Source organism: Nomascus leucogenys, chromosome 22a (genome assembly GCF_006542625.1).
Source record: "Nomascus leucogenys isolate Asia chromosome 22a, Asia_NLE_v1, whole genome shotgun sequence".
In the NCBI taxonomy this organism is placed as follows: domain Eukaryota; kingdom Metazoa; phylum Chordata; class Mammalia; order Primates; family Hylobatidae; genus Nomascus; species Nomascus leucogenys.
In genome coordinates, this window is record NC_044402.1 from 125,676,720 (window position 1) to 125,690,586 (window position 13,867).

Below are 13,867 nucleotides of genomic sequence, written 5' to 3' on the forward strand. Positions count from 1 at the left end.
TCCTTGTGACTCAGTTTCCTTCTATTTTATTTTATTTTATTTATTTTTTTTGAGATGGAGCCTTGCCCTGTTGCCCAGGCTGGGGTGCAGTGGCACAATCTCGGCTCACTGCAAACTCTGCCTCCCAGGTTCAAATGATTTTCCTCCCTCGGCTTCCTGAGTAGCTGGAGTTTCAGGTGTGCACCACCACACCTGGCTAACTTTTGTATTTTTAGTAGAGACAGAATTTTGTCATGTTGGCCAGGCTGGTCTCGAACTCCTGGCTTCAAGTAATCCACCCACCTCGGCCTCCCAAAGTGCTGGGATTACAGGCATCAGCCACTGTGCCTGGGCTTTTTATCTATTTTAGACTAGATTTTCTTTCAGGTCTAAATGTTTATGACTGTACAATCTCAAGAAATGTGGCACAGTTTTTCTTTTTTAATTAACAATATATATTTCATGTGGAGTATATACAGAAATGCCAGCAGAAATAGTTTTTAGGACAGAAGATACCTTAAATCACTTAAGACAAATTAAAAATGTAAATATTCAACATTAGCTCAAAAGTATGTCAAAGCATGTTTTTGTGAAGAGACAAATGCTTCAAATAAATATAGCAAAAGTTGTTACCAGTAGGTGGTAGGAGTGTGGGTGATTACTAGTTTTTTCTTCATTATTTTCTATATATTTGAACTATTATTGTAATAGAACTCACAAAAGCTTAGAAAATACAGATGTAAGGCCAGGAGAGGTGGCTCACACCTGTAATCCCAGCACTTTGGGAGGCTGAGGCGGGTGGATCACTTGAGGTTGGGAGTTTGAGACCAGCCTGGTCAACATGGTGAAACCCCATCAATACTAAAAATACGAAAAAATTAACCAGGTGTGGTGGCACACACCTGTAGTCCCAGCTACTTGGGAGGCTGAGGCAGAAGAATCACTGGAGCCCAGGAGGCAGAGGTTGCAGTGAGCCGAGATCGCACCACTGCATTCCAGCCTGGGCAACAGAGTGAGACTCTGTCTTTAAAAAAAAAAAAAAGAGAAAAGAAAAGAAAAGAAAAAGAAAATACAGTTGTAAAAGGAAATCATTACATGAATGCCAGAACTTTAAAAAACAGAGCAGAGTCATTACGATGCTCTAAAGCCGTGTCATGAAAGCTCTCTAACATCCGAACCTCAAGGAAAGGAGAATTTTTAAGGGCTAAAATAGCATTCACATAAACTGATAAAATCACACGACTCGGTGATTTAGTAAGGGTTTTTTAAAAAAACATAAACTGCTCTCCATCATGTGACTGGAAATGGACTGCTTTCAAAACCCTGTGGCTCACACTTCTTGGACTGTAATCAATCATTTTTCTGCACCCTTCTTGGGGTGGCCTCCACCTTGTGACTGCTAACAGCATCAGTGAGAATGGCACTAACATCCCTGGGTAGGCAGTGAGGCCTGCGTGTGCTACCCAGGCACCCACCAGGACAGGGGCTGGTGTTGGATTAGTGATCACACCTGCTTAGCTGAATCTTATTTAAGAATATAAACACATGCCAATCGAGATTTTGTTTTGTTTCTTTTTAATCTTTGAATAGCCTTTGTGGGAATCTTGAATTAAATTCTGCTCAGTTTACTTCAATTTGCTGCTATTGTACAAATATTATATGCTGGTGCTTTGTCGCCAACATCTGTCCTCTGGAACGTGCCTTAGAATTTCTTTACTGCAAACCAGGCCCTCAGATTTCCTTTTGCATGCCTAATCTATACTCCTGTCATCTCTAAGTACGACATTCTCTTTTCCATTTGGCAAGCATTTAGTAAGCACCTACTATGTGCCAAATATCTTGCTGCCCTGGAAATATGGAGACTATAACCACAGTCTTGGTCTTGAAGGTCTCTCAGAGTATCAGAAGTGTAAGGACAAAACCACACCTCTTCCTCCTCCTCCAGGACTGGCAACAGAGACAAATGTCATTTGGGCTGTGGATACCTCTACCAGAGATCAGACTGGCTGCCAGGGAAGCGGTGAAAGGTTATCTCTAGTACATCAGCCTCCCATTTCCATACTCTATTATCCTAATGGGTCAGGGATCGTCCCAAGATACATCTGCTCAGGAATGGACTTACACTGTGGAGTGAAATAAAGTCCTCACCATGCCGCCTTGTGCATTTAAGGCTGATGACTAACTGTGGAATAAAATGGCCTATACCTTGGTATCAGTTGCTAGGAGGACAATGTGGGCACAGGGCCGAAGGACAAATCTGCAGTCTTGAGACCCTCTGAAATCACACTGGGTCCAGGACAGATCATATTACCTTTCCCAGGTGTGAGCAGGGAGAAGGAGGTGATAGAAGCAGAGACAAAAACCAGGGACAGACACAGAACTAGAAAATGAGAGGTTCCTGCTGCTTTTTCAAAGGCAAGGCAGACAGGATCTGGTAGCACAGTTCAAACTTCTACTCACGTATATTCTGCTCATGTGGGTGCTGACACGACCTGGCACAGACCTTAAGCCAGAGACTGCAACTACAAACATTCAGCATGGAAACTGGAAAGCATGCTTTCTTAAAGCAGATGGGGCTTACCCTTCTCTTCAGGATAAGAAAGAAGGAAATAGGATTGTATGCTTGCCTCTGAGGCTCGATAAGGTCAGAAGAACCTGACTTGCCCAGCCTTTGCCACCACTGGGTGTCTTTTGCCAGTCTCCATTCCCCTAGCCCTGTCCTCAGGATGTGTGAACAGCCATTCCCTTCATTGCATTCTTAAGTAACCATGTTTTTTTATGCTACCATTTTCATTGGTGAAATACAAATGTGGTCATAGATCATTGGGATCAAGTCTTCCAGGTGCTAAAATCAGGTATTTTAATCAATAATCATCTTATTAAGAAGAAAATAAGTTTTATTTTAATTCTCTATGAAAACCCCTTTAAAGGGGTAAGATCTACCTGGATTTTTAGGACTAAAGCATTCTTGAAGGTCCTGGTGTTCAACTCTCTTGTTTTAAAGACAAGAACACTGAAACTCAAAGAAGCTTAAAGACTTGGCCAAGGTTACACTGCCTGGAAACCATTGCTTCCTAATGATAAAAAGATACATTTTTCAAATTGATTGGACAGAAGCCATATGGCTTCTGACTTCAAAAATGGAAGTTAATGAATGAACTTTCCCTGTTAGCACTCAGAAAGGTTCTGAAAGCATCTTATCTCTGCATGTTGGTATGCCAACAAACTTTATTACTAGTAGTTTCTCATGTAGGACAAATTTATAGCCCACATAAAGATATGTTTCAAAGAAAACTTAAAATACATTTTTTCCACTTCAGAATAAAACTTCCTTTGAATGTGACCAATTTTTAAACAATATATAAAACAAAAAATAAACGTCCTTAAATATTAGTTCTCCACATTTACATTATCTTCAAAAAAGTTGAGTTCCAACAACACTTTTGTTTCTTTGAAGATTACTCGGCTACAATCAATTTCCATTTGTCATTCTAAAAAGCTGTGACAAAGGGACATTTAAGAGCTAATCAAATAAACAATGAGTATTTGAGAATAATTTAATTATCATATTTCATTGAACAGTAAATTTTGTTAAGTTTTTTGTTTGCTTGTTTGCCAAGTCAAATGTTCATGCCTGGGTTCTTTTCATAGAATGTTTAATTTGAAAGGCCAAAGAGTCACTGGTCATTTTGACAGCCTCAATTAGTCATTTAAACTGGTAATTACTAAGATAATTATATGAAGAAAAATCTCATTATGTTAATCCTAAATGGTGTCATCTTTTCAAATAGACCCCTTTTCAGATTTTCAGATCCTATTGTTAAACTCTGCCATTTTGGTATTTAATTTACATTAAAGAGCTGCCTAGCTTCCCAAATTCTACATGTCTCAGAGGAGGTATGCTGAAATTAAATTAGAAATACAGTATTTTCACATTTAAGCTACCCAAAATAAAGAAACTCTTAATGATTCGGTACTATTAATTCTTTTTTTTTGTTTTTTTGACAGAGTCTCGCTCTGTCGCCCAGGCTGGAGTGCAGTGGCGTGATCTCGGCTCACTGTGACCTCCGCCTCCCAGGTTCAAGCAATTCTCCTGCCTTAGCCTCCCGAGCAGCTGGGGCTACAGATGTGCACCACCATGCCTGGCTAATTTTTGTAATTTTAGTAGAGATGGGGTTTCACCATATTGGTCAGGCTGGTCTCGAACTCCTGACCTCAGGTGATCCTCCTATCTCGGTCACCCAAAGTGCTGGGATTACAGGTGTGAGCCACTGTGCCCAGCCGCGACTATTAATTCTTCTAATCTCTGAGGCGGACATTTTCACTTCAATCCAACTGCAAAATATTAACGTTTTCAAAGGCAAGTGTTTTTCTGTATTGCCACTAACTCAGTCACATTCATTAAATTTTATTATTTCTACCTCAATAAATGTAGGTCAACATTTCGAGTCCAGCAAACAGAAGCATTTATTTCCAGCCTGCTAACACTGCTGTGAAAGATAAGAAGCAAACAAGTCTCACTTCAATGGGGGGGAGAAAAATAAAGAACCATCAACCTTCTTATTTGTAAACAAGAACACCAAAATCAAGACTACAAGAGACAATGTAACAGATGTAATGTTGCAACCCAACCGCGCCCCCCCACCTCATGCTTATCTTGCCAGAAATGTATTTCTATAGAAGGAGAGGAATCAAATAATGCCCCTTTCACAGTTGAAGGAGCCTTTGTTTGCAAACCTTAACTCATTCCGTGCCGGTCCTGTCTTTGGGAAATGTCTGAGCAACAGTGTCCAAAGTTGGTGTCACTCCCAATATCCCAGGTTGTTGGGATGTCATAAATGAAAGACTGAAGCAGAGCAAAAGTAGCCACAGCTCTTCTTTTGTCAAGAAACTCTTTTTCAGAAACTCTTCCTGTAACTAGTACTCTGAGGGTTTCTTTTCTCTCACTGCTTTCGCTGATGGATGCAAGCTGCATGTGTAATGAGGTTCTTCCTGCCTGGTGGAGCTGGGAGGCAGTTATAGAGTAGTCAGGAGGAATAGGCTGTGGAGTCAGACTGTGCGATTGTGACTCTGGATTCACTATTGAGGAGTCATTTGATCTGAAGAAAGTTCCTGATCTCTAAGCATCTCTTTCCTCATCTATAAAATGAGAATACCAACCTTTTGCCATATCGTTGCTATGAGGATTAGAAGAGATTGCACAAGTATAGTATTTGGCACACAGGACATGCCCAGTACCTTTCGGCAGGATTGCATTTCCAATGCTTGCCAGGATTTACAGGTAGACTATGAAGAGGATGACAGAAGGGCTGTCATTATCAGATGCTAACAACCTGGACATTTTAAAGTTATAATTCCACTGTAACCTTTCAGTAATGTACATTCAGCCAACCCTTCTGACTTTCCTTAAGCAACTAATGTGCGGTAAGAAGGGGGACTCCACCCCTCTTATTTCCCAATAGCAAATATACTATAAAATTAGTGAAACAGACAAGTTCTCTCTTTTCAATAGCACTTATATTCCAAGGCAAGAGGGTTGGAAGACAAATAAGAAATGAAATCAATAAAAAGATCACTTTAGATAGTAGTAAGAGCTATGAAGACAACTAAGCCTAGTAATGAGATTGAGAGTGTTGAGGGTGGGGAGCCTGGTGGGAGATTCTCTGGTAGGAAAAGTAACATTCACCTCACCCTGAAACACATCTTTAGGGTATGAACTCTCACCTTCCACTTGGTAATCCAGGATGACCTTCCTGAGAAGGTGACATCTGAGAATCTGAGGGATGAGAAGGAGAAGTTGTGAGGACTCTGGGACAAAGAAGTGGGAAATTCAAGAGCCCAATCACCTAATCCCCTAATTTCACAGTTCAGGAAACTGAGTCTTCAAAGAGAGAAGGGACTTCATCAAGGGTCACAGAGCCAGGTTTGAAATTCTGGTCTCCAGACTCACAGGCTCTGACATTTCCAATACCAACTCCCATTCATTAGAATCCCATGTGGCCAAATTGTTACAAGTGCATAATGGAACTCCAACATGGATAGTCAAGGAAAGAGTATCTCAGGATGATGGTGAAGGACAGCCCATCAAAGAGGTCATGAACCACAATATAGCATATGGGGAAATCAAGATCTTTAACTCCATGGAAGCCCATTCTTACCGCATTCAAGCATGAATTCAAGAGGTATCACTTTTTCTAGGAGTCAATGACTGTGAGAGAGAAAAACATCTTCATGATTTTCTGATTCTAGCAGTTGGATTTTCTGATATCACCAATTATTTTCAAATCCCTAAGGGTTTCATTTGATATCATATCAATATAGATCTTATATGACACCACAGAATCAGTGTTAATTGTGTGTTGTATTAGTCAGTGCGGGCTGCCGTGATAACATAACATAGTCTGGGTGTCTTTAACAACAGACATTTATTTCTCACAGTTCTGGAGGCTGAAGTCTGAGATCATGGTGCTAGCATGGTTGGGTTCCTGGTGAAGGCTCTCTTTCTGGCTCCTAGATGGCCGCCTTGTTGTGTCCTCACATGACAGAGACAGGGCGATCTCTCTCTCTTCTTCTTCTTCTTTTAAAGCCACTAATCTTATCATAAGAGGTCCACTCTCATGACCGAATCTACCCCTAATTACCTCCCAAAGGCTTCACCTCCTAATAGCATCATATAGGGGGTTAAGGCGTCGACATATTAATTTTGGAAGGACACAAACATTTAGTTCATAACACATCTTTCATTAGTTGAAGTAATTGTACTTAAAAATTCTCTGTAGGAGGAGTAACATTCGCCTCACTCTGAAACACATGTTTAGGGTATGAACTCTCGCCCTACAACCTAGAGTGAGAACTTGTGCTGATTTAGATAGCAATTATTTAAGTATGTTATGGAATTTTTTCTTAACCTGGAAAATTAAGTTCACACTACAATTAAGGGGCTAGATGGTAGATGGAGGACAGAATATAACACAAATAAGTAAGAGGTTTCCCTAAAGCCATTTAACAATGAACCAAATCCCATTTTCGTTTCTAAGTGGTCTAAACCTCATCTCTGCTTTAAGTAAAACTTTCAAATAGTTGCAGAATAAACCACATTGTATTGGACCCCATCAATTGACTTTATCTAAAAAGATCCTGCAAAAGTGTGGCTAAAGATGTAGGTTATTTTCATGTTTCTCAAATTTTAGTGTCCTAGTGTAAATCACTAGGGGATCTTATTAAAATGCATTATCTGGTGTGAGCCCTTGGATTCTGTATTTCTAGCTAGCTCCCATGTGATCTAATGTTGCTTGTTCTTGGACAACACTCTCAATGATGAGACTCTATCACATCATGCTACTATTTGTAAAAAAAACTCCAGGAAAAAAATATCTTGTCTCTTAAGTTTCAGTATAAGTTAATGCTGAATATGTCTAGAGCAAATTTTCATTTATCTGATGGACTTCTTAAATCTCATGGCTGATGGTGTTTTCTCTTTGACTTGGTCACCAAGAAGCACCTTTAACAAAACTACAGGACTTAATAGTGATGTATTTTATTTACTAGTCCCAATGACCTACACCTGATTACATCTAACTTTCCTAATATTGTTGGTTTTTTTTTCTGGCTATTATTACTTTTCACTCCCCTTACTATATTTTGTTATTGTTGTCTCACATGCATCTTTGTAAGATACTTAGGATCCCTCCTTCAAATAAGATAGAATGTGAAAAAAGGATCCCAACACAACTCAGTTAAATGGAAATACATACTCCAAGACACACAATGCATTGAGGAATTTCAGGCACATGCGAGAGTGGGGTGAGCAGTTGAGAATGGAGAAGCAGACAGTTTTGAAGTAGACTGCAGGAGGATTAACCTTATGCTCTTTAACAATTTTCTTAAGACTTTGCTATATAGGTGAGATGGTGATGGCTGAGTGAGTTCATATTTTAAAGACTTAACTATTGAAATTCCGGTTGCCTTGGGAAGATCTATTATAATTAAGCCTCTGCTATTGCAACTATCCTCAGGAGAACACTGGAGTGAATGCTAACAGGTACTCTGAAGCACTAGTGGGAAGAACAATTTTCCTATTCCTTAGGTAGAACTGCAACTTGGGTAGATCAAAAGGTAACACCAACCAACATCAACTACTCATATCCACCAATTTGAAGATGCTTTTAGAAGCAGCTAAAAAACTGGAAGGTAACCCCTCCAGTTTTCTATTCAAAATGCAGAGGATGTCCCATGTCAGTTACTTAACTTAGAGAAACATGTTTAACCCTATGAGTCTCACTGGCCTCCTCTGTATTTTGGAACAATAATACCTTCCTCAAATGATTGCTCTGAGAATTAAACAGAATGCTTAACACTGTGCCAGGCACATCGTACATTCTTAACAAATTGTTTACCGTAATGCATTCATTATTGCTTTCTTTTTCTATGCTAGGCCTTAGAGAATCTGGTTGTGGAGAAAAAGACAGCCAAAACCTCTACATGTTGACTCATTCTTTCAGTCTTTGATCCTTCTAGAAGTTTTCTAGAACCCACTTGTGGTTACTATTTATTTTCAAAGTTATTTCTCCAATGCCCTTGAGAAATAAAAAACATTGGCAGACACATCAGTAACATTCAAACTTGATCTTGTAAACTAAGTTTGTGTTGACTTCTTCTCCAGGCAAAGAGGTCAAGGGATTTTCCTCATATGAAGACATAAACGTGTGATTTCTGCTAAAGCATAAACACCCTTGTCATAAAGGACTCTGTCCAAAACAACAATAAAACAAAACAAAACAAAAAACACAAAACAAAAAGACTGTGCTGTGAATGTGAAACAAGCAGGCCCTTATATTGCATGTTGCTTTTAAATCTGGATAGTGACAGCAAAACAAGTGCTTCACTTTCATTCGCTATCACTTTCTGCATCTAGCATATGACTTTTGGGAAATTCCAGTATCCCCCACTCAATTAAAAAAAAATCCCTCCTACTCTCAACTCTTGAATGCCACCAAGTTCAGAGGGGAGAAAATTCTTCCTTCTAGGAATTCCTCATGCTCATGTAAACATGTTTACATATTCACTACTTCTCAATCAAAGCTCTTTGGTTGTTCAAAGGTTCCGCTTCTTACTCAAAGCTCTCTAAATTATTGGAAGTCTGAAGAGTTAGGAAACATCAAAGAAGGGAAATGGAATTTACCTAAATAAATACTTTCCTCTCTTTACCCCTTACCCTTTTGGGTGGGTAGGAAGGGAGAAAACCTCCTGGTTAAGTATAATCACTTCCGGCAGAATGCTTTCTCTTTAAAATGAGTTAATAACAAAATTAGATACAATCAAAAAGGAGTTGCAGAGGAGTTTTTGTCTAATAATAGAGTAAATATAAAGACATTAAAAGTACATGTAACTAAAGTGGTAAGCTCCAGTCTAGGAAATAGATGAACGGCTTTAGGCCAAAACTGACCAAATGATTATTTGATCTCTAGTAAATGCTTCCTTTCCATCATCTGACTGTATGTAGATCTCATCCTTCTGGTTATCTGAAGCCTTCCATTGCACTAACCCACCTAAAACATTCCATAAATAAAACTCTATTTCTCTCAAAGTGACAGATCTGATGGAGTGTTTGCAAAAAGTTAACCTATACTTTTTTAAAAAGTATTTTCTTTTGAAATGCTCTCAAATACAATATATATGCAGAAAAGTGCACAAATCCTAAATGTATATCTTAATGAATTATAGAAAGCTATCTAAATGAACTAATTCATGCTAGGGTACAGATACACTTTATTCATTTTAAAAGATGAGCTTGTTATCAAAAAGGAATTTCTAATTAGTGGCATTACAACTTTGAAGCCAACATAGTATGTATATTCAACCAATGTAATAAAACACTCCAGTTCTGATATGAAACAAATGTTTCTAATCATTTCCGGGCTGAAATACTACCCTAGAGAAGCTTGCTTTATGAAACAATCAGGAATGAGATTTCAGGAAATTATGAGAACTTGACTTGATCTTTTGAATTGATCTTCGAATGAGTTGTCTTTCATTTATTTTCTATGGGGAATTTTAGGATAATGAAGGAGCAAATATTTCTCCTTTTGAAATGTATGTTTTTGTTCATTACTGTTCTTGGGAGGGGTGAAGAATAAGGTGGCTCGTGTCTAGGAGTCTGCAAATACATAAGCCTACTATATACAGTGCTTTGGGTAAAAACTGACATCAAATTTGCTTTGGCATACACCTCTACTGTCCTCAACAACTGCCTTAAAATTTGGCTTTCCCAGTCATTACCCTCACTCAGCATCTCCTTGATCTCTCCTCTCCATATTCAAACACAATTTGAAGGCTTCCTGTCTTCTGTCTCTCTCTGTGTGTATGTATACACACCCCATTCTCAGAGACCAAAACTCTCTTGTTAACCTCACAACCTTATCTAAACTTATTGGATAGAGCAGAGTTCAAACCCTATGGCAATCTTTTGGCAATGTCCTGGAGGATTTGGGTCCCCAAAACAGAGATTTCAGAAAGGGGACTATATAAATCTAGCAGTAAGATAGTTTTTCTCAGCAGGAGTTTCTAGTGTCTTTCAAATACCTTGCAATAGAGGATGGCTTGCTCCAATACACACCCACAGTTCTATGAGTCTGTACTGAAGTCGGATACCCATAATATTTTCCCCAACATCCTATCATTTTTCTCCCTTGACAACCATGTTTTGAGAACTTGAAGCAACAGATACAAAGAGTCTTAAGGGATTGCATCAATGTAAGCTTAGTCTCTACCACATAGCCCAATGACAAGGTTTTAGGTTCAAAAGGGATGCTCTATCCCCACAGAATCCCACCGAGTTCAGGTGCCAGCTCAGAGAACTCATCACCTTCCTGTTTCCCTTCAAGAGTTAACTGATGGGATGGTATGCAAAGCACATGCGTTCTTGCTGCCAAAATAGCAGCCAAAACTGCCTGCCTAGATGTGTAAGATCCCATGAAATGTCTTGGCAAAAGCTAGTTTAGGAGTGTTGGCCAAGGTGCTGAAGCGAAGCAAGGGGAGTCAGGACCACCTTTGCCAGTGAATCTCCCCTCCCCCACCTCTTTTTAAAGACAGCGAGCTTATTCATTTTGACAAGATACCCTAGGATTTCAAATCTGACGTAATTTTGGCGAAAGCAGTGCGTGCGTGTGTGTGTGTGTTGTGTAGAAGGGTATCTGGGATACATAATCTTTATAGAAATTCTAGTGCTACAAAAATTCTAGGAGAATCTACATTAAAGAAAAACACACAACATTTTAAGCTGTTTATTCCAATTGAACGCTGTGTGTTTCTATCAGATTCTCAGTGAGATTCAGTCCAATGAGTTGCAAAATAAAGTTTTTGTCAAGGGAATGGCAGAAAATGACAAAACCACAATTCTGAATGATCATTCAAAAGTAAAAAGCACTTTCTACTACTGTCTGGAGATTTTCTTATCTCTACTTTTACTCAAATTGAATCTTTTCTTCTAATGTTCTTTTGAGCAGTTTGTCTTTGGTGTCCTGAAAATGTGCACGCTGATAGCAGAACCACATGCTGTCCCTGGCACAGAGTGAGCTAACAGTTGAACCACCTCTGGGTAACTGTGGACTGCAGCTAGTGTAAGTGCAAGAAAAGGCACCCTGGCCACCAGTTCGTTTCACACTCCAATCACCGCCGCCCGCTCTACACCCCCCTGGGCACCCGATGCCTCTTCCCTCTGCCAGGCAATTTGCTTCCGTTCTGTTCAACTTTCCGACCTCTGGCTTTAGAGAATAGTCCTGGCTGTGGGAACTGGCTCTAGGCAGCTTTTGGCGCCCTCCTCATTGGTGACTGGCAAGAGTAACACTTTCACACTCTTAAAAAGAGCCGTTTAGTTCCTAATGATATTTACTGGCAAAAAAGAAAATGAAACACACAACCCGGATTCCGGTCCGCCAAACGCAGGCCAAGAGCGCGGCTGCTGAGCCCCGGTCTTGCTGTGAGGCTGTTGTTCCCACTCGCTTCCCGTTTCCACTAGAGTTGATTTGTCTCTTGCCACTTCTCCCCGGCAGTATGGACCTACTGCAACGCAGGAACATCTGGGTTGGTATGGATAGGATCCTAGCGTCAGATGCTGGCTGCTGCCCCAGGGACTTCCCGCGGAAATCACCCAGCACTTAGAAGGCGTTTCAATAAGGAAGTAACCAGTAAAGCATTGCTGGCGGGAGAACCCCGCGAAACATCTTCGAAAAATACCAGAAACCGCTGGAGACCTAATGACCCACGTCTCCTCCAGCCTGTGTTCCTCAGCCCTTTCTGGAGGAGTATTAAGTGGTTTGTGGGTTTTTACCCTGCGGTGGGAGGGTTGTTCCAAGTACATCTGTTTCCGCGGTAGTTAAGGTCGGGGGGCCCCTGCTCTAACCAGCGCGAAGACCACGGACTGCATCCCTCTCTCTCAGCTCACTGGTCTGTTCGCTGGCGGGTGAGAGGGACGCGCAGACCTGCAGACCCAAGGGTTCCGTTCTATAGATCCCCTCCATCCCACCCCGGGTCTCTGGCACTCGTATCACTTAGCACCAATGTGACTGGCGGTGCATTCCGGTCCCCTCCCGTCCCGTTAAAGCCCCTGCACATCCTCTCCCACGCTGCGCTTCTGCTGCCCACGCAGCTGCTCTTCTAAGCGTCCCGCGTGCACAAACGCGCCCCCGGTCCTTACGCGTCGGTGGCGCTGCCTCGCTGAGGTGGCGCCGGGGGAGCCCGCAGAGGCGGCGGGGGAGGGAGTGAGGAGGAGAGGACCCGTGGGCTTTGGGGACCTGGGCCCGCCGAGCTTTTGGGGAGGCCGGGCCTCGTTCCCCCCGGGCGCCCGGGGCGCGCGGGAAGGCGCGGAGGATGCGCCGCACTCACCCGCTGCTGCTGCCGGCTGCTGACGGCCACCGCGGCGGCGGACGCGGCGCTGTGCCGGAGCTCGGCCGCCTGCCCAGGTCTCAACAGGCTCCGGGTGAACCTGCGGGTCCGCTCACCGGCCATCGCCGGTCACGTCGATCGCGCCGCGGGCCCGGGGCGCGCGTCCCGCCGGTCTTCCCCGCGCCAACCTTCTCTATCCACCCGCCGTTCAGGAAGCGGAACTCGGAGCCTTTCCCCCCCTCTTCCTCGCTCAACTCGCAAGAGGCGGGTTTTTCTCTCTTGCACCCCCACTCTTCCCACCCCCTTCCCTCCTCTGAAGCTTCTCGAAGACTTTCCAAACTCTGCACTCCCCCGGGCGCGCGCGGCCAACTCGGCGGGCGGCCGGGGCCCTGCAGCGGCGCATCTGGAGCTGGCGTCGCGGGACGCGCTTGGGTCGGCTCCTGCCCGCGCCGCCCACACGGGCTCAGCTCGCCGGCCGGGGCTGTCCACGCCGCCCGGGGGAACTGCAGGCTGCGAGGGAGGGCGGGGGGTGGCTGCCGCGGGGCTCCGGGCGGGGCCTGTCCAAGGCCGTCGCCAGTCCAAGGCCGTCAGCCTCATTTGGAGGCTGCTGGGGGAGTTGGAGCCCTGGATGCATTTGCCGTTTAGACCTCTATTTTCTGGGTCCGGCTAGTGGGTGGGGGTGGGGGCCAAGCTTAGTTCGCCCTTCCACCCTTGAGAAGGGGTCAGAGGCTTATTAAAGATCTGGTGGCTGGGATCCCAGCAGCATCGCCCAAGCCAGCGTTTGGAAGGCTCCCTTGCCAGAAGTCCATGTTCAGGGCCTTGGAATAAGCTTCCCCATTCATTCACTCCTTCAATGAGTATTTATTAAGCGCCTACTATATGCCAGCTCACACTGTTCTGGAAACTGAGGTTACGGAGAGGAACTTAGCAACTACACTTTAAGGCTGCGTGGAGCTGATAGGTTTTTTCGGGGTGGGGGTGGGAGACAGCAAGTAACCAAGTGAAC

At 42.9% G+C, this 13,867-nt stretch overlaps 1 protein-coding gene across 2 annotated transcripts in view; it reads right to left on the reverse strand.

Annotated features, from left to right (window-relative positions):
• The window catches only part of DOCK10 (dedicator of cytokinesis 10), a 279,722-nt gene extending 266,436 nt beyond the window's left edge, over positions 1–13,286 (reverse strand). The window contains exon 1 of one of the 2 annotated variants that reach the window (XM_030802798.1): positions 12,862–13,286. In XM_030802798.1, the coding sequence (XP_030658658.1) occupies positions 12,862–12,984 (123 nt within the window). In that variant the 5' untranslated portion in view covers positions 12,985–13,286. The remainder of the gene's footprint in view (positions 1–12,861) is intronic. The other variant, XM_030802799.1, reaches the window with a different exon arrangement.
• Between the last annotated feature and the right edge of the window lie 581 nt (positions 13,287–13,867).